The sequence below is a fragment of the Azolla caroliniana genome, unplaced genomic scaffold (genome assembly GCF_043228905.1).
Source record: "Azolla caroliniana isolate FFs.n. ecotype wild unplaced genomic scaffold, voAzoCaro1.0.p SCAF_1, whole genome shotgun sequence".
Taxonomy (NCBI): Eukaryota; Viridiplantae; Streptophyta; class Polypodiopsida; order Salviniales; family Salviniaceae; genus Azolla; species Azolla caroliniana.
Window position 1 is genome coordinate 5,692,554 of NW_028230436.1, and position 25,886 is coordinate 5,718,439.

Sequence of the window (25,886 nt, forward strand, 5' to 3'; positions counted from 1 at the left end):
GGTTGAGTAGAAGAATCAGAACGAATCTGATGTACACTTCTCTTTTGTTTACCATATTGACAATTCGCACAAACTGAAAAATTAGAAAATGGTAACATGGGTAAATAGCCTACATGTGACAGAGTTTCCATTCCACTACGAGACATATGGCCTAAATGACCATGCCAAATACAAGTCATGGGTTGTTCTGTGACAATCAAAAGATGTTCTTTCTTATGGACAACTAAGGGATAAAATGAAGCAACTTTGTTCCCTTTGGTAATAACCATATTTCCTTTTGTAATCCGAAAATATTTGGAAGCAAATATCACTTTATATCCAGAGTCATCTAGCTGTCCAATAGACATCAAGCTAAAAGTTAGCTCAGGTACACGACATACATTTTATACAAGAATCTGAAAACCATCAGAAAAATGTACCATAACATCTCCAATGCTAACCACGTCACATTGACGTGAATCTCCAAGCCTGACTGTACCAAGTGGTTTAGCTTCATATCGTGTGAACCACTCTCTATGTGGGGTCACATGGAATGAAGCCCCAGAGTCCAACAACCATGTATGAGTAAGTGAGTGAGCCATATTCACCTCAACATAAGTAGCATCATCAACCATGACTAGAATGTCAACATCGTCATCACATGTAGCATTTATTTCCTCTATTTTCTTTGAGGATGATGAACCGGTCACTTGCATAACATGCTCATCACCGTGAGTTTTACCCCTTTCCTTTTCTCTTTCTTTGTTCTTCAAGGTATACCAATCCTTTTTCATATGACCCTTTTTGTGATAGTAATGACATTCTACAAGTTTCTTTCTGGATTTGCTTCCGCTCTTATCATTTCCATGGTTGTTTTTGGTTTGGCTTCTACCACATTGTTGGTTCTTGCCATAACCAGAATCTCGTACATTATATGCCTCTCCAACTTGTGAGGTGACAATCAATTTCCTACGGATTTCTTCACCCAATAGTGTTCCACATATGTCATTATAGACCAATTTCCCATTTGGTGCACTAGTGCTAATAGCAGTGCAAAATATGTCCCATGAACTAGGCAGAGTGCATAATAGAAATACACATTTTAGCTCATCATCCATACTCATTTTTTGAGCTTGCAATTAAGACCATAATGCATCAAACTCATTTAGATGAGAAGCAACACTATCGGTGTCCTTCATGCGAAGGTCATAGAGCTTTCTCATAAAAAATACTTTGTTTGTAGCAGTTTCCTTCTCATATGTATTGCATAACTTTTTCCAAAGTTCTTCGGAATTTTTACTGTCTAAAACAGTGAAATAGACACTATCTGCCAAGTGTAGTCTTATTGTAGACATGGTCAAAGCATCAAGTTCCTCCCAATCATCATCATCCATTTCATCCGGCTTCTTCGCTTTGCCGCGTAGAGGCCTCGTTTGCATTCTTTGAACCAATACATCACGCATCTGATTCTTCCACAAAGCAAAATTAGATACATCAAATTTCCGGATTTCAATATGATCTTTTCCCAAAAACGAATAGTTCTTACTCGAACTATTGCGACTAACAGAAGTGCTACTAGATGTGTTAAGAATTAGGTAATTAACTAGGGGTTAATTAGTACCTAATTATGTGATTAAGCTAAGCGGAAGATTAAGTGATATGTGTGTGAGAGGAAGAGAGAGAGGAATTTAACGCTATGAACAACGAGACAAGATGGGGGATGATTAACTATAGTAAAAAGCATCATCAAATACAAAAATACCCATAATGAGGTATATATAGATCTCATGTGCAAGGGTGCACATGTGTGAGGAGAATATAGGTACAAGGGTGTAAGTCCTATATTAAATGTACTTGGGAGTGGAGGATCTAGAATATCCCACTTAAGCACAAGGTCCTATTTAAGGCGTTATAGTCAACACTTCTAAGTAGATTCTATCTAGGTAACTACGAAGTTACATGGTTGACTAACTAACTAAACTAAGTTGAGCTTGATATCTCAACACACCCCCTCAAGCTCAAGTGTGAGGCGTCTGACATCCGGTTCTGATTTTGTCATTGTTCGGCTTTCGACGTTTGGTATTTTTGTGGCAGTTTCGGTTCCTCCTTCTCAAGCCTGGGACGAAGGCTTGGGTCGACTGCTTTCACCCATCGTGGGTCACGAGCCACTTCTGTGGAGCTCTCGGGCTCTCGTTTGACCGCTACCTTCATCGTGAAGGCATAATGATGGGCCACGTACTCGTTGTAGCTGAGGTGAGCGACACGATTCTTCTCTCTAGAAGAGCGCCGAAGTTTTTCGCTCCCGATGTGAGCGCTTTCTTTACTCCTCCGGGTATCCGCAGGATGGGTACACCAAACTCACTGTCTAGTAAGCGAGCCGACACATCCGAATAATTGTCGTCAGGGTTTCAGACTTCGTATTTGGGCATCTTACCTTTGCCTTTGTCGTCACTTAGCTCGATAGAGCTTGGACGGTCCTTTGGTGAAGGGATTGGCCGAATATCATCCTCTGAGTTGAGATTCAACTCTTCCTCGGTCGGGTTGGGTGGAGTAGAATTGGCCTTATACCACACAATACCGATTCGTCGAAGACTATGTCTCGACTGACCCAAACCGCTCGGGTCGAAGGGTTATAGCACTTGTATGCCTTCTTCTTGGACGAATATCCTACGAGGGTACATTTCTCCGACTTCACGTCGGGATTCTGTCGGTTTTCGTTCGGGATGCGTACATTCGCAATGCTTCTGAGTACCTTGACGTGCGACAAGATCAGCTTCCTTTGGACAAGGAGCTTGTATGTAGTTAGCTTATGCACTCCATTAGTGGTGCATCGATTCATGAGATAGACGATCGTGGATGCCGCTTCGGCCCAATAAAAGTTCAGCATGTGCTTCTCATGTAACATGGCTTGTACTACCTCGAGGATTTGCCGATTCTTCCTTTCGGCGACTCCATTTTGTTAGGGTATGTGTCGGCACGAAAATTCTCTCCGAATGCCTTCACTTTGGAGGTAGGAGGTGAATTCGTCTAAGAAGTACTCCTTGCCTCCATTCGATCGTAGTGTGCCGACCGGTTTCTTTTTCCACTTGGCCCTTGAGCTTTTGGAAGTGGGAGAGCACTTCGCTCTTCTTCTTCATCGGAAAGATCCACGTGTAGTGCGAGTAGTCGTCGATGAAGGTTACGTAGTATCGGCATTCGCTGATCGTCGGCGTTCGGTCCCCATACATCCGAATGTATAACGTCGAGGAGGCCTTTGCTTGGGTAGCTCTCCTTCGGAAATGGGAGTCGATGTTGTTTGCCGAGTTGACATGCTTCGCACACTTGGTCGACTCGTTTCGCCTCGAAGGTCGGAAGTCTGATGATGACTCCCTTTGTTTGTGTAGCTCGAAGCCGTTGGAGGTTGATGTGGCCGATTCTCTTGTGCCACAACTCAATGTTCGTCTCGGTTTTGAGACCTTTGGCATACATGACCGATTTCACCTCGTTCGAATCGAGGATGAACATACGACCATCTCTCTGTCCCTTGGTTATGAGTCGACCATCTTTCTCGATGAAACAACCTTTGTTGTTGAACCAAACTTGCATGGCTTGCTCCATGATTTGGCCGACCGAGACTGTCGAATACGAGTGTATAATGGCCGTATTCACATTGTCCCTTTGGACAACTCAAGTTTGGGCTATTTTTATAAATAGCATAAAGGGCAGTTGCCCTAGGATAGTCACTATATAAAGTGACTTTGTAATATTTAGTGGAGGTTGGTTGTCATTTTGTAACTGTTGCTATAAGAAATAAAATGTTTCTTTGTGCCTATCTCTCTTTCTCTCTGTGTATCTTGTTTCATTCTCATACACAGGTTCTTCACCATCACATATGTTGTTTGTTCTTCCGCCCTGACGACCTTGTCCCCAATATTTGGTATCAGAGCATTGGAGGTTCTTCAACCCGCTACCGGCCGTCATGGTACACCACACAACACTCTGTTTCTGTTTTTCTTGAAGAACAGAGAAGAGAGAAGACAAACAAGAAGTCTGCATCTCACTGTGTTAAATCACTAATTGGAGTAAGCTAGCCAACTGTACTCTGTTCCTGTGATTGTAACCACTTGAGGTGAGCTCCTTGTGCAACACCCAACCCAATCATGCTTCATTTGGTTAAACAACATCTGAATAGGTCACCGGACGTTATTCACCCGCTTGTTGTAACCACCCGTTGCAGATTGGTCTCCAGGCAACAACCAAATTCGTGCTTCATTCGGCTGATCGACATTCGGGAGGATCAGTTGGATCTGTCCCTCTCATCACTGCAGTCATCCGAACAAGAATCGGCCAAACCAATCGGTTTCTTGTGATCGGTATTCGGCATACAATCGGAAGCTAACCAAAGTAACTCCAAGAAGGTTCAGCAAACAAGTATCCGAAACCAAACTGACTCGGGTTCAAGACCGGTTGCACCCCACTAAGGTTCCTAGTCAACTCCGAACAGAGTCTTACCAACCGAAACCGAATCAGATGGCATCAACATCCGGCTCATCGGAGATGAGTCTAAGGAGGTTCGATGGTTCGAACTTCAATTTCTGGAAGAAACAAATGCAGGACTATCTCATAGTCAAGGGTCAGATAGACCTGATTGAGAATGAAAATCCTCCAGAAGCATACAAGGTAAACGAGTGGCTAAAGCTGGACAGAATCGTCCGTGCCACGATTCGGATGCACTTGTTGGAGTCAGTGTACTTCACAGTGCAATCATGCTCGACAACTTTTGAACTTTGGAAAACACTGACGGAAACTTATGAAACGAAGGTCGCCGCAACGAAGATGTATCTGATCCGGCGCCTCTACAACTTGCGGAGGAAAGAATCCGATTCGGTTCTGGCACACCTCAACGAGTAAGAAAGCCTAAGCTCCCAAATATCGTCTCAGGGGACGGCAATAGAGGATGAACTCAGAGCAATGATACTCATGAGTAGTCTCCCCTCTTCTTGGGAAACTTTCGTCACAACCGTGTGCAATGCTTCAACAACTGCCATTAAGTACTCCGAAATCACGAGCGCAATCCTGACTGAAGCAGCTCGGAGAAAGTCTTTCGCCAAAGACTCGGCAGATGAAGCTTACGTAGTACAAGGTTCAACCGACCGAAAGAACAACCGGGGAAGAAGTTCATACAGAAATTTTGACGACCGACCCAAACATATTGCCCATAGAGAACCCAATCGAATCAGAAGTTATGCTCATGACTGAGGAATCAAGCACATGGCTCCTTGACTCAGGTGCATCGTATCATGTGACACCTCACCGATCTCAGTGTCGGCAATACTCGGACCGGCACTCCGACTCAGTTCGAGTCGGGAACTCGCAACACTGTGCCATAATCGGAATCGGCACCGTAGAGCTCAACCTTCCGGGTGGCTCTACACTCGTACTACACAACGTCCAACACGTTCTTGAGCTTTCAAGTCCCTTGATCTCAGTCGGACAACTTGACGAAGTTGGCATTCGTGCCAGGTTCTCATCAGGAGGGTGGACACTCCACAAAGGGAACCTCCTGCTTGCTTGAGGACCAAAGGTACACTCTTTCTACCCTTTATATGTCACACTCAAAGAGGGTGACTTATTTTTTGTTGATATCCCCGTGTCATCGTTATGGCACAGACGACTTGGACACCTCAGCAAGGCTGGCATAACGCACCTATCCAGAGCCGGTTACATTCCCAAGATCTCCTTCTCGGATCACCAATTTTGCGAGCATTACCAGTACGGCAAACAGTTCGACGACTTCATCCAGTCGGTCGGCTTCTCCAAGAGCGATGAGGACCACTGTCTCTTCACCAAAACAGCTCAAGACGGGTCTCCCGTCTTCCTCATCATTTACGTGGACAACATGCTACTTTGTGGCCGACATGCCGGAGAGCTCACCGAACTCTTTCGGAAACTGCGGTTGAAGTTTGCCATGAAGGACCTCGGTCCGGCAAGACACATGGTATGAAGATTAGTCGGCATCGCGATAAACGACAACTTTTCTTGTGTCAAACCGACTACATCGGACATGTCTTGGAACGCTTCAACATGCACTCAGCCAAGTCTACTTCGACCCCGCTCCCCATTAACTTTCGGCTGTCTCAGCGAGACTGCCTGACATCCGATCCGAAGGGGGAAGATATGAAGTCGGTACCGTATGCACCGGCAGTCGGCTCCCTTATGTACGCAATGGTCGCGACACGGCTTGATATTTCTCACGTCGTAGGAGTCGTCAGTAGATTCATGCACAACCCTTATGTACGCGATGGTCGCGACACGACCTGATATTTCTCACGTCGTAGGAGTCGTCAGCAGATTCATGCACAACCCAGGCCGATCGTACTGGAACACAGTCAAGCATGTGTTCAGATATCTAGTTGGCACAAAAGACCACGACATTCTTTTTGGCCCGAACTCAACCTCAGGCGTAGTCGGTTACACTGACTCGGAATTCGCCGGCTGCATGGACAGTCAGAAATCAACAACTAGATATTTTTCAAATTCGGCAATGGAGCAATCTCGTGGAAGTTGAAACTTCAAGAGTGCACAACCACCTCAAGGACCGAAGCAGAATATGTAGCTGTGTCCAACGCGGCAAAAGAAGTTTTATGGCTCGGTCAGTTGGCGCACACATTTCGACAAGTCGACCTCAACTCAGCTCCAGTTGTCTACAACGACAATCAGGGTGTTGTTGCTTTGTCAAAAAATCCGGTTCATCACAACAACTCCAAGCATATCGACGTTCAATATCACTTTGTTCGGGACTACGTCATTTCAGGGAAAATCGGTGTCGAGAAGATATCCACAACCGATAATGTCGCAAATGGAATGACCAAGTGTCTTTCGGCGGATCGCTTCCGGTCCCTTCGGCACCAGATGGGCGTAACAAAAAATCAGTCTAGTTAAAGTCGGACACATAGCACAGGATGGTTTCAGACAACCGACATCGGTTCCTTGAGGATCAGCTTCAGCTCTTCTGACCCGACCGGTTCGGTCTTTTGTCCTCAGATCTTGCCGACTCGAACAAAACCGATCTGTCTGATAAACCTTGTATATACCTGTAATTTAAGATAACCCATGTATACGCCCATTACGGGGGAGTGTCGAATACGAGTGTATAATGGGCGTATTCACACTGTCCCTTTGGACAGCCCAAGTTTGGGTTATTTTTGTAAATAGCATAAAGGGCAGTTGCCCTAGGATAGTCACTATATAAAGTGACTTTGTAATATTTAGTGGAGGTTGGTTGTCATTTTGTAACTGTCGCTATAAGAAATAAAACGTTTCTTTGTGCCTATCTCTCTCTCTCTCTCTCTCTCTCTCTCTCTCTCTCTCTCTCTCTCTCCCTCTCTCTGTGTATCTTGTTTCATTCTCATACACAGGTTATTCACCATCACAGATGTTGTTTGTTCTTCCGCACTGACGACCTTGTCCCCAACAGAGACCAAATTCTTTGTTATTGTGGGCACGTGCAAGACATTCTTGATGCAAGTTTGCTCGCCTTCTTTCTCGAATGGGACATTGCCGATATGCCGAGTGGGATGTGTGGTGTCGTCGCCCGTCTCTATGAAGCGGGGTCGGTCTGGCATTCTTATATCACAGAACCACTCTTGGTGTGACATCATATGATGTGAAGCGCTGGAGTCGATGAACCACACGTCTTCCAAGTTGGAGGTGCTCGTGGAGTTGGAGACCGACATAGAGTTCGCTCTATGTATTATTACGAATAAACCACCGTAGTCTTCGTATTCAGAGTTGTTGGCGTAGTTTGTGAGATGTGGACTTGTTGAAACCGACGCAGTTCTCTTTTTCTAACACTCTTCTTTGCGGTGGCCGATTTTGCCACAATAGTTGCAAGCAATGGACCACGTTTTCCAACTTTGTTCAGCATGAAAGCTCCCCCTTCTTCTGAAGGTTCCTCGATGGCTTCCGTCTTGTTGTCGAAGGTTTGAGTTCCCTTCGTGTGATGGGTCGAATCCATCTCTTCTACTGCCTCGACCTCGTTCTCGACCACCATCTGAATTCGAGATGAACATTTCTCCTTCTGACGTCTTGTTTTTTATTCGGGTGTGGTTCTCTTCGACCAATAGAAGTGATTGGAGATCGAAGAACGAAGGAGGGTTTTCTCTCGCTAAGATTGCCACCCTTAACGAGTCGAATCATTGTGCAAGGCTGCCCAAGCATACTTGAACCATCTCGTCTTCGTCAACATATACGTTGATGGAGCCAAGCGAGTCGCAAATGCTCTTGATCTCGGTTGTGTAGTCCGACACAGACATATCTTTTTGCCGAATGTTGTTCAACTCTTGTCAAAGTTGAAGCTTTCGGGCAATCGTGTTGGCGGCGAACATCTTCTTCAAGTTCTCCCGTGCCTCTTTAGGCGACTTGGCATCTCGAATGTGGCTAAGCATGTGGTTGTGGACACATGTTACCAACCAATACATGACTCGACTCGCCACTTGCTCCCATGTTGAGTAGTCGGCGTTGTTTGGGTCGGGTCGATTTTCTTGTGCGTTGTTGATGTAGCTCTAATACCCTTGGCCGATGAGGTATTGGTTCATCTTGTACTCCCAAGATGAATAATTGCTCTTGTCTAGCTTTCACCAGGGAGCAAGCAACCCATTTGTGTGTTCATTTTGACGTAGTGTCTTCCTTCTCGTGTTTCCTTCCTTCGATCACGTGCTACGTAGCAGCACTACGGTAGCGGATAACCGGAATTTGTCGTCGGCGTTTTGAACACACAATCACGGAGTTGGGTTGGCTTAGTGGATTTTCTAAACCACATGCTCTGATACCATGTTAAGAATTAGGTAATTAACTAGGGGTTAATTAGTACCTAATTATGTGATTAAGCTAAGCGGAAGATTAAGTGATATGTGTGTGAGAGGAAGAGAGAGAGGAAGTTAACACTATGAACAACGAGACAAGATGGGGGATGATTAACTATATTAAAAAGCATCATCAAATACAAAAATACCCACAATGATGTATATATAGATCTCATGTGCAAGGGTGCACATGTGTGAGGAGAATATAGGTACAAGGGTGTAAGTCCTATATTAAATGTACTTGGGAGTGGAGGATCTAGAATATCCCACTTAAGTACAAGGTCCTATTTAAGGTGTTATAGTCAACACTTCTAACTAGATTCTATCTAGGTAACTACGAAGTCATGGTTGACTAACAAACTAAACTAAGCTGAGCTTGATTTTCTCAACAAGATGCATCCAACATTTCGGACTCCATGGGAGTGAACAACGATATCAAACAATTGAGCACAAGAACTCAAGCAAGTAACCAACTTTTGCCCCAAAAATCTCAAAATGATATCATTAAGTGCATATAACAAGCACCACTATGCATGCACCTTCCAAAATATTAACCACAACTAGCATCTGTTTCTAAAATCCCCAAGGTGTATGCATCTGTTATGCTTCCAAATTGCTTTCAACTCTCTACCGAATGTAGTGAGGTCTCCCACCACAACTTATAGCCATTGACAAATATGTTGAACAAGCGTGAGAGTTTAAATAAGAGAAATACTTGTGGATAACTGTAAAAGAATACGTGTGCGGAAGCGTATGCGTAAGACATAGAGTACACGGTTTGGAAGTACGACAATTCGGTAAAACGCAGAAATCATAGAGAAAGAGAGGGAGAGAGAGAGAGAGAGAGAGAAAGAGAGAGCAGAAACAAAAGTATATTCAAAAATTAATCTATGTATGTTCTCTGTACATACTTCGTGCTCAGTGAGCACCTTTTATACAAGCCCTGACTATTGGGCTGACACAAGTACTGACAATACTTGACCGCTCATAAATGAGCCTTCTACACTAACTCCCAAAATTATCCCTTGCGAGGAATAACGTTCTAACGGCCTCTCGGTTTACGAACCACTACGGCCATGTTGTGTGTACGGTTCTACGCACCCAGTCTACGCACCTAATGTTGAGCTTGTATCTCAACAATAACAAACAATTTTCTTCCTATCGAAGAAAAAACCCAAAAAAAATTGATGATGCCCAACAACGAATTGATGCTTCAACCAAGTGGCTCCAATCGCCAACGTTGTTGCTACAATCTCCCAAGCTCGGATACCACTGTTACAAATCGGTAGAATAGAGAGCCAAGAGAGAATAGTTTGGTGAAGAAAAACTTTGTTTCAAAAGGGGGGGGGTGAACTGAGAAAGTGATGGTTGTATATCCTGCCACTCTATGTCATAGAGGGGTCTTACTCACATACACTATATCTCAAAAAAGGGGGAAAAGTAAAGTAAAGAGTAAACCACGAGCACATGCCATTTTGGCCTTTTCACACTATCTACATGTCTCTATGTACATATAACATGATGCAATCATATATACACTCATACAAAAGAACTGGTAGATTTTGGTTTGAGATTTGAGGTAATAGCATGTCGTTGTGATGCAAAACAACATTCTTTTGTCACGATCAGGTAAATTAAATTCAAAAATAGATTTGGGTAGATTCTATTAAGATTAGCTCATTGATATAAAAGATTTAAGGGAGGTAAAAAAATAAAACAGAGGTTTACCTTGATGTTTCTAAAGAGGACATTCCGTTAAAGCAAAGCATCGTATCTCTGAGGATATAAACATCTTTATCATCATCATCATTATCATCATAACCATCACCATCGTTTGTTCTTTGATGTTACAGAGAAGATTCTTTGCAGAATCATGGTTATTTCTTCAAGTAAAAAGCAGATTGTATGTGTAATAATGTCGAGGGGGTTGTCTGGTTTTAGCTTAATATTTTTTGTTGAAATTCAAGGGTATTTTGAGAAAATAATGTCCCCCTCCCCCACAATTTATTCTAAACATAAGATACTTGTTTTTTAACAACTATGATGTGGACTTATATACATTTACCATACATTTCCTCATCATTATGCATTTAGCTCATTGCTTTTCCCTACATCATCTCTATCGAGTTTTATTTTTTATCTTTTTCTTCAAATATCTAACTCTTTCCATTTGAGCTACACTCCTTTTCTGCTTACTTTTTTGTTCGGATAATCACTTTGATTAGAATCTTATGCTATGTAGTAATTGACTTTTTCACGGTTTTCTCCCTTTGCATACACCACATCACGACACCATAGCCCTCTCAATGGTTGGCCTTGGGCCTTCACTACAGTTAAACATACAAGATGGTGTAGTAGACAACACTATTGCACAATAATGACCAAGAGTTGTGCAATGAAGGATGGAGTGGGAATCCAAAGATAAAGACAGGACTTAAGAGAGTTCTTGGAGGTAGAGTGAAGAGAGATCCTAGTGGTGACGCAAGATTCTAGCAATATTAGAAGCCTAGTCTAGAGGTGAACACAATCAAGACTGAGGAGAGCTATCAAATAAATGAGACTCTACATAACAGAGTTTAGCAATGAAGAGAGTGCCTAGTTAAGACATGAGCCTTTAGAACTAGAAGTAAAAAGAGCTTCAAGGGAAGAATGTTGGTTCTAAACATAACTAATGAGGAAAGAGGGCCTAGCAATGAAGAGAGCTAAGAGTGAAGTGGTTACCTAATGGTTAGAAAAGGTGGTAGTTTAATGAAATCTAGGAGCGAATAAATCTAGTGTTGACACAAGAGACTTGATTTGAAGAAAGCTAGGAGCGAATAAATCGACAAGGCTAGGAACAAAGTTGGACTACCATATTAGATGTCTATTCTAGTTCAAAATTGTTGTTCTATCACACTTTCACATATGTATGTCCATTTTTGAAACATCTTCATAAATCATTGTGATCATAATATGGCATTACATTAATGAGGAAGAATGTCATGATGAAAGTTTCCACTATGGCCAAGAGTATATTGAGGTGTATGTAAAAGTGCAAGGGACAATGTGATTTTACATAAAGCTTTGCATACTTACAAAAGCTAAGAGACGATGTGATTTTAATTTTACAAAGCCAGAATATTACAACATTATACTAGAATCAAGAGCTTGTTGGGAGTAGAGGCTCGTTGGAATCATGGGCTCATTGGAATAGAAGGCTTGTTAGAATCGCGGGCTCAAAAAATCATGAGCTTGTTGGAATTAGAGGCTGATTGACCAATTCGACCTCTCTCTCTCTCCACGAAACCACTTGAATGGTTAAGAATGAAAACTAGGACTAATTGCATCCAATTAACATAATAAAATTGGATTAAGTTCAAAATAAAGCTTTATAACAAGTTCCTTTTTCAAAATAGGGTTTACTATGCTATAAGAAAACATTCATGATGTTGATTATGAGAAGCATTTATATAAGTGATAATGAGGGTAGACCGGTAAAGCTAATTGTGATGGTCCAAGATACAGGGTATAGACAAGGCCTCATCTACGATCAATGACGACAATGCCTTTTTATTGATATAATGTTTCTTCCCTCAAACACCCCCCTAACACACTACGGTGGCTTGGTGGTGGTGCCAAAAGCCAAAAGAGGGAAAGAAGAGATGAAGGAGACGTGGTCCAATTCCACACTCACACTCACACTCACTCCCCCCTAACCCTAAGACCTAGCGAAAAGTGAAAATAAGAAAAAAGAAAAAGAAAGAAACCCTAAATTAAGAAAATAAATACTTCTTGAGCTCCTAAAACTCTCAAACACCAAAAATGACCAAACCCACAATAAGCTCTTCTTTCGTTTTTTATAGTTGAGAGAGGTGCCACCAACCGCGTTTAATGCTCACCAAGCCTTCTCTATCAAATATGTGATAATGTGTTGCCTTTACACAAAACTAAGACTTGCACTCTACACCTCTTACCACAAAGTTTGTACCTTTCCCATTTAGCTATTTATTTTCAATGTGTTGGACTTATTACAAATTAAGTTACATTGTTTGATTTAGATTTCTGATTGAATGGTTAAACTTTTTTTTTCCCTAATGGATTAATCAATTTAAATTTTTTTGTTTAATAGTTTAATTCATTTAACTTAAATGTGTTTTATTGAAAATTCTTTAACTTAATTTTTTAATAAGTTTAACATAAATGGTTCAATGTTGTTTCAAGTTTTCCTTAAGCCATTTGGTTTTATCTTTTCTTGAAATAGTTTGATTTGGTTTAAATGGCTTGGTAGTTCTTAAACAGTTTGCTATTGTCCAAATTTCAAGAGGTACACCACATTGGTTGTGTTAAACCAACAGAGACCGATTTTTGAAGTGTCAATCTTCGATAGCAAACTGTTTATTAGGTTGGATGTAGTATAACCCAAATACTTGACTGAATGTGTCGTCATCTTGACAAGAAACATCTCCATCAACAGTCGAACAATATTGCAAGGGTGTAGCCCTTCTACATTAACCCTCCATGTGTCGACTAACAATTGCACCATCACTTCGATGCCTTGATTTGCAAGATGTAGAAAAGCTCATTAATAGTTGCCTCCTTATCCACAATATTGCAAGTAGATGATCACTTCAGAATTGAACAACAAGTTCCTATTATTAGTCAACCAAATGTTAGAAAACAACCTCCTATACCTGCCAAAGGACCATGTGCAAAGACGTTCACTTCATTGAAATGAACTTGTGGATCCTTTAATTATCTTGAAAGCATCATCCAACATCTATTGCAAGAGTGCCTTTATTAGTTTCTAATCTTGATGTTTTATTTCAAGGAAAGAAGGTTGCAATTGTTACCAAAGAGTAGCGTGTTGGTTACATTCTCAATATCCCACTATGTCCAAGGTCATTTGGATTTTGTTTGTTCTCTTTTTGTAAAACTTGGTTGTCACAAGTTTATATTGCTTACTATTGAATGAGTTGAACTTATATTAGTAGGTCTATTCTTCAAAGAGACTCTATCTCGCTCATCACTGTGAGGTTCTATTTCATTTATCTTTAGACCTTCATAACTTCTTTATAGCCCATGAGCTCCCTACATCTGCTGCCATAATGTGGTCTTTCTGCAGACAAAACCTTTTCGGCAAGTGTAGTTGTCATGTTGATCTTCTTATTAGTAGTGTGTGGATTTTCTAAAATACTTACAATCAACTTTACAAACACTTTTGCATCATCTAAAGGTGCAATATGTTGAAAACCTAAAAAGCTTAGAGATGATCTTTACTCCAATACAACCTATGTGTTGATTTATAGGCGAAACCTTTTAACAAGGCAAAGCATTCATATAATCACCACAAATAGTTGAGATCATTCAAGTATGGGGGTTGTAGGAATTGTTAATTCAATAATCTCAACATTATTTATTAAAAATGTGAGACCATATTTATTATGGTTGTTGTAATTATGAACTAAATAGTTGCACCTCTTCAAATTTAAGTAACTTGGAAGGACAAATTCGATGCCTCTACACAAGTATGCATATAATGACATGTTGTCATACTCGTAACTCAATATGTATATCAACTTTGTATCATAAGCATGTTTAGATTTATGATTATATCTACCCTAGTTAAGTGCATTAATTTCTACTATCAGTATTTAGAGATCATCCATGAGCACAACTATTTATATTAATAGAGCTCGGAAGTTTGTTTATAAAAATGTTGGAATTTGATTTATAATACTTGCATCAAGTACAATTTTCATAATGAACCATATGGGCTTTAGAAAAAAACAAAATTAACGTGGATATGCCTTTGCGAAAAGTTTGTGGCAAAGTGGAAAGGGAAAATTAAAAGCTAAAGAGATGGAAAGGACAAATTTAAAAGGTCTAATCGGGTAGCTCACTTATCCAAATTCAAGCGGTGGGTAGCTACCTTTGAAGAAATTTTAAGCATTGGTGGGTAGCTCACTTCTAAACATTAAGAACAGGATGCCCATCCTATCAATTAGGTTGGATGTCTCTCCTGTGATAAATCAATGTGTCTTCATGTAGCAAACCCAATCTTTCCTAACAAGTATATCAACCTTATTGATATAGAATAAACCTAATGTGTGGCTCTCTCTCACCTTTACAACTTTACACACATTTCTATCTCTTTCTCACACACACACACACACTTTTTAGTTTTTACCAACATTTCTTTGTCTCTCTCTAACGTTTACACACACATACGTACATTCTCTCTCTTCATTTGTTTAAATATTGAGTCTCACTATTCAAGTATTAGTGGGTGAGGAGGTTAGTTCTACTCTAAGATCTCATAGGCTATGTTTGGCCTTCAAGGATGATTAGAAAATCCTATCTATCTAGTTATCTTCTACTTACCTTTGATACTCTTCACCAAGTAGGAAAACATAATTTAGTCTAAATCTTTGTGGTTCATTCATAAATCAATATAAGAAAACTACATAGGAAGAATATGAACAAATCATATTGTGATTGTGATTAATTTCCTCGCCATTGTAAATGAGAAGAATATTTTGGGTTATTAACAAGTAGAGATGGTGAGTAATACCCTAATTACCACTTTGGTGATGGGGGCGATTCTTTTGATAGGGGTGTTATACGTTTGGCAAATAAGGAGGAGGTCAAAGCTCCATTTGGCATCTTTTAAAGGGAAGCATGTCGTGATAACCGGCGGGTCAAGCGGCATAGGGTTTGCATTGGCAAAGAGGTGTGCAAGGGAGGGTGCATTCCTCACGCTCATTGCGCGCACCCCTACCAAATTGGAGGCTGCCCGAGATGCAATATGTTCCACACTTGGACTCCCACTCAACTCCATCCTCATCAAGGTTGAAATTGCTTCACATCTCTTCTCTATTATACTAAATTGCTCATCATGTAAAGAGTTGTGCTAATAACCATAGTGAGTGTTTGTGTTTGTGTTTGTGTTTGTATTTGTTTGTTTGTGTGTGTGTGTGTGTGTGTGTGTGTGTGTGTAACTTTGAGTTAAAATATAATTATAGGTCTTGCCTAGGATAATTACATTATTGTATTCTCTTTATACATTTAAATTAGTAAGTATAGTCTATTTTACATAATTGCTCATTAACACACCATCAAATCATCATTTGGATGTCACACAAAACTAGCATACATATATTATAGATCACACACAAACATTTGAATCCTATGTGTTGTATATCCAAATATTGTCCATATGTAAGTAACTTTTGTTCTAGCTTGATAATTTGTGATATTAAAAAAATGTTGTTGATACGTATGTTTTCTTGCAACTAATGGTGTTTGCCGCACATCAAAATGATTTTGGACTAACAAATGGGCTTTTTAAGAAATATTATCCCATTGATATAGTTTTAAAGTACATATATATTACTTAAACACTCTCATATGACGTATCATTTCAAATATGTTAGTAATCGTGTTCCAATACACCATACATATTTCCATATGGATTTCTAGTATGAAAGTTATTTCAATTTCTATGAAATCCAATCCCAAAAGTTCCCAAACTTGAAGAGACTTTCTTGGTGCTTCCAAGGCCCAAAAATCAAGTCCCAGTAACTAAAGTTGTGTCTAAGCCTAAGCCTTAATGTTTATCTTCATCTATATGTGATTGCTTACTCATTATTTATTATGAACACACCATTGTTTATAGGTTGCCGATGCATCTAACGGACAAGCGATATCAATGGCCATCAAGGAGAGTTTTGAGTGGAAACCTATTGACATTCTAATATGTTGTGCGGGAATAGCTTCCTCTGGCAGAGTGGGTGATGCCAAGGTAGATGTCTTAGAGATGGTGAATAGAGTGAATTTGATGGGTTGTGTATTGCCCATCCATACTGCCTTACCATTGATGAAGGGTAGAAGCCTCACAAATCCTTCCTCCATTGTCATTATAAGCTCTTTAGCATCTTTGGTAAGTTATAAGTTATGCAATATTTTAAAAAATGTTTGCCCTATTATTATAATTGGAGTCCATTAATTTATGGTTGAAGCCTTCATTTATTCTTATGTCTAATATACTCCATATGGGCATCTTATGATGCTAGAAATTAAATATCTTGGCTTGGTATGTTTGAGTTGATTTTTAAATATTGTTTATAATGTCTTTTTCATGTAGGTGTTTGTTTATGCATCAAACATGTACACAGCAACAAAGTACGCCCTTAGAGGTTTTGCAGAATTATTAAGATTTGAATTGCTACCATGGAATATCAAAGTGAACCTTGTATGTCCCGGTTTCACTGAAACTCCCATGCTTGACGAAGGTTATATGCTCTCTCTCTCTCTCTCTCTCTCTCTCTCTCTCTCTCTCTCTCTCAATGGTCGTAAGTAAAATTCCTAAACATCAAGAATCACCACTCCATATCACACATACTATGTGAAAAATGTTTCACTCTTGGACTTGTAGGTCATATTTGACTTTTAATTGTGACAATAAAACCTATCTATCTATCCCCCTCCACCTTTCTTCACAAACATGAACAAACACCTCCAAAATACCTGTATTTAATGTCCATATCAATCAATTTTGTGTACCATACCCTTGAGCATACCTCATTATTTATAGATAGTACTTTAAAGCTCAATACACTTCTACCAACTCAGAACATGTAAGGATACAATAAAATAGGTTGGTGTGTTCTAACAATGAGCAAACCATTCATTGCCCACCAACAACTTTTTTTTGAGTTTTTAACCGCCCACATAATTACATGAACTTGACATATTGGCAACCACATCTGATCAGTAACTATAGAAATGGTATCAATTGAGTACACTAAGATCTTTGAATTCGTGAATTTTTCAAGAAAGTACAAAATTCCTCATAACACAATTTATACAAGAAGATAACAGTTGCAACAACTATATAAGCTTCGAAGTAAAATGTATATGTCGTTTCAATTCTATTGTAGACAACTAGTAAGGAACCTAGATTTTACTTTTATAAACATGGCCGACCAATCGAGAAACTTACAATATGTGTTTGTTATATTACAGTTGACAAACAAGAGACAAATTTGCGGTTTGCAAACAAGATAGGGTTTTATAATAGGCGATTTGCAGAGTCCCCGGATGAGGTAGCAAGGAAGACAATTGAAATTGATGGGATAAAGAAGGGCGAGTTCCTTGTCACCACCACAGTCGTAGCCTATATGATTGGTACCTTGGCACGAGGCTTCATACCACCCGATTCCTTCATTTCGTTCATGATTGAGCTTGTCCTCCTTATCCCCATCAAAATTGCAAGTTTCTTTTATCTTCATTATATCAAACAAGTCATACTAAGAGGGGAGCATGTTAAAGCTCCAAAAGAATAATTCTTTGTATTTAATATTGAGCAACATTTGAATTAATTAATTATTTACGTGCCCCAAACACAATGTTACTATAAATTGAGTCTTTTCTTGTCAAGGGCTGTGAAAAGCCTCCCCTCTAGCGATTTACATTTTTGGGCAGAAATTTGTTATACCATTAAAGAGAACTAGATTCCATACTTGGATATAAGGTAGGTAGATACTTTCACTTATTAAGAAAATTAGCAACCATGTATAATAAATAGAAAATGACCTACAATGACGTATTATTTTAAAGTGACACTTCTAAGTTAACCCACACACATTCTCTTGTAGAGAACAAACAACTCATAATTGATGAAGAATTATGCTTCGGTAACAATAAGTTACTTTACTAGTACGATAGCAAAATTTAATCTTCTAAGTCAAGTAATTCTTCATCAATGTTCATTGTGTCTTCATTAGAAACTTAATGACAAACTTAATTACCTAATAAATTTATGGGAAAAGTACCAGGATACCCCTGGAAGTTTGTCTATTTACCAGAATGCCCCTAGAAGCTCCAAATTTACCGAACTACCCCTATGTCCAGAAAATTACACTTTATAAAGTAATTATACACTCAAATCTTTGGTAAATAGGGCTAATTCGGGTCCATTTCTTCCATCTTTGATAAGTAGGGCTTGTAGATTTGAGTGTATAATTACTTTATAAAGTGTAATTTTTTGGACATAGGGGTAGTTTGGTAAATTTGGAACTTTCAGGGGCATTCTAGTAAATAGACGAACTTCGAGGGGCATCCTGGTACTTTTCCCTAAATTTAATGAGCATATGTGATGACACATGATATCCATAAGCAAGAATCTTTTTGTTATAAACTTAATCCAGGTTGAAGAATCTTTAGAGTGCTTATATTTATTATATAGGCTTCAAAAGGGAATCCTACAAACATCTCATGGTTACCTATGCAAATTCCCTACATGTGTTCTTACATATCTTGGATTCCTATATACTACAAAATATTATATTACTTTCTTTAATATGTGCATGTTGGACATTCAATCTTTATATCAAACTATTAATATGTATGTATCTACTACATGATATTCCTAATGCTACTAAATTTTAACACACTTTTTGGGAGAGCTCTTCTAGAGTGTGTGAACCAAAAAATAGATTCTTTGTTCCACTTTAGATGCATCCGAATCAATGCCATGTGTCTGAATTGCCAATTCCAAAGATCTTCGCATCTTACATCAAATCATACTTCAAATTTCAAGACTACTAGACTGCCACTGCATGTATGTAGTTATCTCTATTAATTAGCTACTATCTTTCAAGTTGATTTCTTGTCATTTGTGCTACATTGTGAAACGTTTGAACTTTCGACTTGAGGCTGTGCTATTTCTGTTGTACTACATGTTTACATCATTATTGGATCTTCCATCCCTTCTAACAAAAGAACTTATCTTCTATTTTATTTGTGTCTCACGACATATTTACATCATTATTGGATGTCCATTCGGTCTAATGGAAGGGAGTGAAGCTAAGGACCCTCCTCTATCACAATGTCTTGATTTTTCTTTTAGATAGCTTTCTGGACTTCTATCTGCCAAAATGGGTGTTGGATTGTGCACGAGTTATGTTATTGCTTGCTTGCATATTTTCAACAATGTGTTTTAATCTTCATTAGTAATTACTCAATCATGGAGCTAAGGGTGCCTTTATTTTAAGCCAATAAATCTATCCCTTTAGAGGAAATTTGGACTCAATATTGAGCCTTTATAAAGTGTTTAGAATGTTCCCGACCACGAGCAAAGGTTAGCCTTGGGAGACTTTTGGGGTTGCTCTTCGAAGAAAAGGTGATAGCTTTCACATCACAATTTCAAATTGCATGTTACTTTGGTTTAGGTACCTCCTACTCAAATTTCTCTACTCGAAGTCACGTTTACTAAACCTTCAGACATCCACAAATGCAAGTGCATATACATGTAACATAAAATCATCTTACAATGCCCTATTAATATGAATCCAAATTTTGGTTAATGCTTCATATGATTTCTTATTAATCATGTTTTCATCTTCCTTTTCAAATTTGACTTTCATTCATTCAACAAATCTACATTTCTTCTAAATACAGTTGCTGTTAAAATTTGAAGATAATATTTGGGTGTTAATTTAACATCATGTTAATTACTCAATTGTTTTTCATGCGGCATTTTCCTTGATTTTATCTAAATATAAATTGATTGTTAATTCACTAGTTAAATCATATTGGTCAATCCATACAAGAGCCTATTTTTGTGCAATAATAACACAAATAAGCTGGTGATATAGTTCCATCCAAGCGTGACTGACTACACTTACATGCTTATTTGACATTTCTTGTAATATTTTGTGGCCCTTGCATACAATGGTTTTCTCCTTAACCGACCCATTGTACATTACAGAAGAATTTCAATATTTAGGAAGATAAAGATTGAAATATTTCTGATGATCAAGCGCAAAAAGTACATATATATATATATATATATATATATCCAACCGATCTTACACAGTCAAGAGCTCCACAAACCCCAAATTTATGGAAGTATATATGCTGCTTCACATAAGAGGTGAGGAGCTAAAGCAATTCTGTTATGTAATCACATTCCTTAAAACATTCTAGTCATAAAGGAAACTTAATGTTTCACCTTCAGTCTTTATCTTCTTATGATATCTCTATTAAGAGTTTTAACTATCTACCACATTTGTTCACCATCATGAAAACTGGTTTCATTAACAGGAAAGAGGTAATCAATCTTATCAGGCAAAGAAAAAATCACCACTAATTCCACACTACATTAACAGGAAAAAGATGCAATCTTATCAGGCAAAGAAAAAAACGCCACTACTTCCAGACTATTCACAGCCTCACTTTTCTTCTATAAAAGAGATATATCAAGGGAAATGGTGTTCAACAAACAAGCATTCACATTTTGGGTTCTTCTCAGGAAGTAGATTTCGAAATATGGAAACACACACACACACACACAGGCAGCCTGCAGGCAGAGAAACAGAGGCAGAGAGAGAGAGAGAGAGAGAGAGAGACAGTGCATGTGTGTGTGTAAGTAAAGGTACAAGCATTCACATAAAGGATTACTAAGAAACACGTTGAAGAAAAGAGAAACTTCACCAAAACCATATTCTATGGAATCATCTCTTTGGAGCATATCAGCTTTTTCCCCATCACCATAAAAAAAGTGTCAGTGCAAAACAAAAGGTCTTGAGTAACAAAAGCAAAAAGGAAGTCAATACTCAATTTACAAACAAAAGTCTGTGTAATGTTTTCGTTTCATTTACTTCCTCCAATTCTGCGCATCCGAGCCACCACTTGAATACCTATTGTTACCCCCACCGTAACCACCACTGCGATTGCTACCACCGTAACCACCATTTCCACCACCATTGGCATCATTATAGCCTCCGGCACGGCCACTGCCACCATATCCACCATTTCCTCCATCTGATCTCTCCCTGCTACCATAACTTCCACGATCTCCATATCGTGAACCACCGCCTCCATTGGAGCCACGATAGCCTCCATCACCCCCGCCCGATCTTGCCTGAGCTTGGTTCACAGTAATGTTCCTTCCATCCAGCTCTTTTCCATTCATCGATTCAATCGCATCCGTCATCGCTTGCTCATCAGAGAATGTCACAAAACCAAAGCCTCGTGATCGTCCCGTTTCACGGTCATTGATAACCTATGCAATGAGCACATACATGATTATATAAATTTAAATATATCTTTGTTTTGTTTTTCAGAGTTAAGGGAAATATCTCTACAATGTAACATCGTTTGTTAAATATTATGAAGAAATCAATCACAAGCATAGAAACACACACATGTATGTATCTTACACATTTTAAGTGATGTGAGAACAATTACATTGCATACAAACATCCGTGCAATGTATGTTTATTACACATTACAAGTGATGTGGAGACATTCAAATTGTTTATTAAAGCTGACGCACAAACACTCTGTAAGGTTATTAGACTCTTTTAGAATCAAATGATGTGGAAACATGGTTCCAGATTACGAGGCAATCAAGCTGTACAACTCCACACAATCCAATACTCTATGATCTTAACTGATGTGGAAATAAAAAACTATCCACCTGCAAATAATCCTGGTCATTTAGAAAAATGGTGTATTGATTGTATAATCCATATCTTGGACATAGTATTAAGTTTAGCGCTTTGCAGCAAAATGTTTTAACATCACAATTGCAAACTTTTAAAGTTTAATGAGAAACATCTTTCTGCAAGATCATACTATCTTGTTTCACACCTCAATACAAGTCAACATTCCATGTTGATTGGAACCTAGATGGAACATATATAATCAATATCTAGCAGCTCATACAAATTTTTAGAATATCCATCAAGAAAATAAAGTACAAAATGGTGAGTTCGTTAAATCATACCTAGCTAAAAAGAAACCATCTCTGCATCTATAAGCATGCTAAATAATCTTATCTAGAAGCATAATTCTGCAAGGAACTATATTTTGAAGCTCTGTTAATCTGGAATAAGCTCAATCAGCTAGAATGAATATGCACAAGATAGAAAAAAGGTAGCTTGTGCACGTATAAGAAGGCCAGATTTAGAGTGATATGAAAGCATCCTTCAGTAAATTTTCTTTCTTAAAAACACTTCCAAACAATCCAATGATCAGTATCATTATAAAGTGTTTTAGAGGCTCTTTACTGTTAAAGAAACGTTAGGTCTACAAACGGTGAAAAAACAATTGCAGAAGAAAAACTGAATTCCTAGGATTACTTTAGAGATCTAATACTAGGTCAGAGAATGTCGATCAAATCCACTAGACAAATGGTGACTATCACCAAGAGCCTCAGTACCAGAAAAAATAAAATTCCATAAGAGAAAACCCTAACGAATTCATATGCTCGGCAGAATCTACAAGAGACAGATGTTACAATTTCGGTTGACAAAAGGTGACCTTTACACATTTAAAACTGAGAAAACGTTCAAGCACACGGTCGAGGGAAGAGAAGAGAGAGACAAAGGGAAACAATTTTCAGCAGAAAGGAATTACGATAAAAATGTATATATCTTCTGCATCCAGAGTTTTATCACGCGCAGTAGCAGAAAAGAAGCAATTTGCAAAAAATAAAATGGGAAATTCAAATATAGCCTTCGTGTCTAAGCATAACCCGAAAATTTCAATATCTAGTGATCTGAGAGAACAAACAAAACAAACAGACGAGGGAGAGCATGGAAAGCAATACCTGAGGTTCTGATGAAAACTACTTCAACAAAAGAGAAGAAAGAGTTAAAGGAATGGAAGTGAAGATAGATTTATGCATGCGACTGTGAGAGAGGAGGTATTGTTATAGTAGAAAGAATAGATGGGAATAAGAGAAGGAGAAGAGACATACCTGAGATTCTGGGCAACACATTCTAAACAGGAGAAAAGGAGGAGGAAATGAGAGAGAAAAACAAAGAAACATATACCTTGGAGTCGACAACTTCGCCGAAGTCTCGAAAGGCGTCGGCAAGACTGCGATCATCGGTGGTCCATGCGAGACCTCCGACGAAGCAGCGATACTCGAGATCTGCAGCGGCCATGGAAGCTTGGAGACGGGAAGGAGGAGGTGGAGAGAGAGAAACAGAAAGAGAGAGAGAAAGAGTGAGAGAGAGAGCTTTTAGGGTTTTTGGAGAGTTACACAACTCAACTTACCACATTAGGTTGAGTGACTGATGGATTGCTAAGTCTAAACAAATCCATTAATAATTCGTTTGCTTGGAAATCTTGATTTCTATCTAGTTCAGGTACCCACCACAACAACGTAAGAGTATGTGCATAAATATCTCCTTTTCGTTGTTGCCACTGGGCCCGCCCAGCCCAGAAATGCCATGGTTTTTGCCGTGATTTTGTCTCTAGGTCAACAGATGTTTTTATCCCGCCCTGCAAGGCTCATTTGTATTGGCTTTCATGATTGTGGAATCCATCGAGGGAACTACTTCTCAATTTTGTCGCTATTTTTCAGTAACAATCTATTCATCGACAAGTTATTGCACAGTGAGCGAATCTTCTATCTCCCCATGTGCTAACGGTAACCGGAATGAATACTGGTTTAACAAATCAATTTTTTTCATTTCATTTTTTTGCTTTCACGCATCCTTGTTGCACTATCATTGTCGACCACTCTAGCATGTCTTTACTTAGGATCTCAATAGACACCAAATGTCTCCAAACAATTGAAACATCCATCTCAACCATGGCTCAATGGACAAGTCAGTTTGTCTCTTCTCTCCCTTTGTCTCTCATTTTCTCTAAATCCCAATTTCTATAAGGTCATTACTCTATGATGTTATCGTGCAAAGTACATAACCATTGGAATGCATGATGTTCCCGTGCAAAGTGATTATGTGGAAGGAAGCCTAACCTATAACAATACAATGTGCATCATAGCATATCATCTTTGCACAAGTCAGAGTTAGTGTGAGCCAAGCTTTGATCAAAAGTAAAAAAGAAGTGCAATTTTTTGGGTTGCATGCTCGGGCAAAAGATCTACATAGTGCTACAATCCGTTGACCTGCTAAGTTTAGGTAAGTCAAGATATTGCGCTCAATGACTCTACATCTTCATGCGCCTTCAAAGTTTCTCACACCCACAATGAAAGAGGCCATTGACGTATATCTCAAGCCAATCAAAACACCACTTGATATATGTACATACAATCTAACAATGGATGTAGTACAAGATAAAGCATTGCTCAAACAGTTCTATCAACAAGCGCAAAACGTTCCCAATGGCAAAAGGATATTCGCAATTACATGACACAAACTATGATTAAACCTTTGCCCTATTGGAAAAGATTAATATATTTAGACAATGTTAGAACTAAGGGTGGTTCCATACATAGATGTATGTGTAGAATGTCTTCCCCCAATGTGAGCTAGGGGAGGAGGCATACATGCAATAGACCTCAAGGTTCATGTCAAAATCCAATATGTGTGGAGTATGTTAGCTACAGAAATTGATGCCTCAAATGGGCACCAAAGGGCATGGATTTTAATGGTCATCTAGTACCTACATAGCATCAAATTCCACGTGTTTAAATTGGAGAATTCAATCTAAATCTGAAATGATTCTAATGATACACATTCCTTCTCTTGCATGTTGATGTCTTGCCCATAGGAGAAGATTTCAATTGGCTCAACTCATGGAATCGAACAATTTGGGTGAGGTTCATTATTGCATTGGCATTCTTATTACTTTTACAACTCATGATTTCTTCCCTACACTATGCCATTAAATTTTGAACTTATTTTTCAAGTTCAACATGGTGGATTGTGAGACTATTACAACCCCCTTAGATAATTAGAATCTGAAATTGCAAATGGATCATGGATCCTCTATATAAACCAAAGACAATAACTACAGATCATATATCATTTTACTCTTCCCCACATGTAAGATGTTGATATAGTATTAATTAGGGAAAAGTACCAGGATGCCCCTCGAAGTTCGTCTATTTACCAAAATGCCCCTGAAAGTTCAAAATTTACCAAACTACCCCTATGTCCAAAAAATTACACTTTATAAAGTAATTATACACTCAAATCTACAAGCCCTATTTATCAAAGATGGAAGAAATGGACCCGAATTAGCCCTATTTACCAAAGATTTGAGTGTATAATTACTTTATAAAGTGTAATTTTCTGGACATAGGGGTAGTTCGGTAAATTT

General features: G+C 39.0%; 2 protein-coding genes across 2 annotated transcripts; one reads left to right on the forward strand and one right to left on the reverse strand.

Moving 5' to 3' along the window:
• The first annotated feature begins 15,091 nt into the window (after nucleotides 1-15,091).
• Nucleotides 15,092-18,188, forward strand: LOC147868610 (3-dehydrosphinganine reductase TSC10A-like). The gene is made up of 4 exons (XM_087321395.1): nucleotides 15,092-15,649; nucleotides 16,477-16,740; nucleotides 16,945-17,092; nucleotides 17,826-18,188. Exons 1-4 carry the CDS (start codon nucleotides 15,359-15,361, stop codon nucleotides 18,143-18,145), a joined length of 1,023 nt encoding a protein of 340 aa, XP_087177521.1. The 5' UTR covers nucleotides 15,092-15,358; the 3' UTR covers nucleotides 18,146-18,188.
• Nucleotides 18,189-21,274: 3,086 nt separating this feature from the next.
• On the reverse strand, nucleotides 21,275-23,810 carry LOC147868611 (glycine-rich RNA-binding protein 7-like). Its single transcript, XM_087321405.1, has 2 exons — nucleotides 23,645-23,810; nucleotides 21,275-21,867 (listed from the first exon to the last, which is right to left on the reverse strand). The coding sequence occupies exons 1-2, from the start codon at nucleotides 23,756-23,758 to the stop codon at nucleotides 21,460-21,462; spliced, it is 522 nt and encodes a 173-aa protein (XP_087177531.1). The 5' UTR covers nucleotides 23,759-23,810; the 3' UTR covers nucleotides 21,275-21,459.
• Nucleotides 23,811-25,886: the final 2,076 nt, after the last annotated feature.

Coding starts and splice junctions, on each gene's coding strand:
- LOC147868610 (XM_087321395.1), top strand. CDS start 15,359: ATGGTGAGTAATACCCTAATTACCACTTTGGTGATGGGGGCGATTCTT. Junction 16,741..16,944: donor TAAGCTCTTTAGCATCTTTG/GTAAGTTATAAG, acceptor TTTTTCATGTAG/GTGTTTGTTTATGCATCAAA. Junction 17,093..17,825: donor AACTCCCATGCTTGACGAAG/GTTATATGCTCT, acceptor GTTATATTACAG/TTGACAAACAAGAGACAAAT.
- LOC147868611 (XM_087321405.1), bottom strand. CDS start 23,758: ATGGCCGCTGCAGATCTCGAGTATCGCTGCTTCGTCGGAGGTCTCGCA. Junction 21,868..23,644: donor GCGAAGTTGTCGACTCCAAG/GTATATGTTTCT, acceptor CTCATTGCATAG/GTTATCAATGACCGTGAAAC.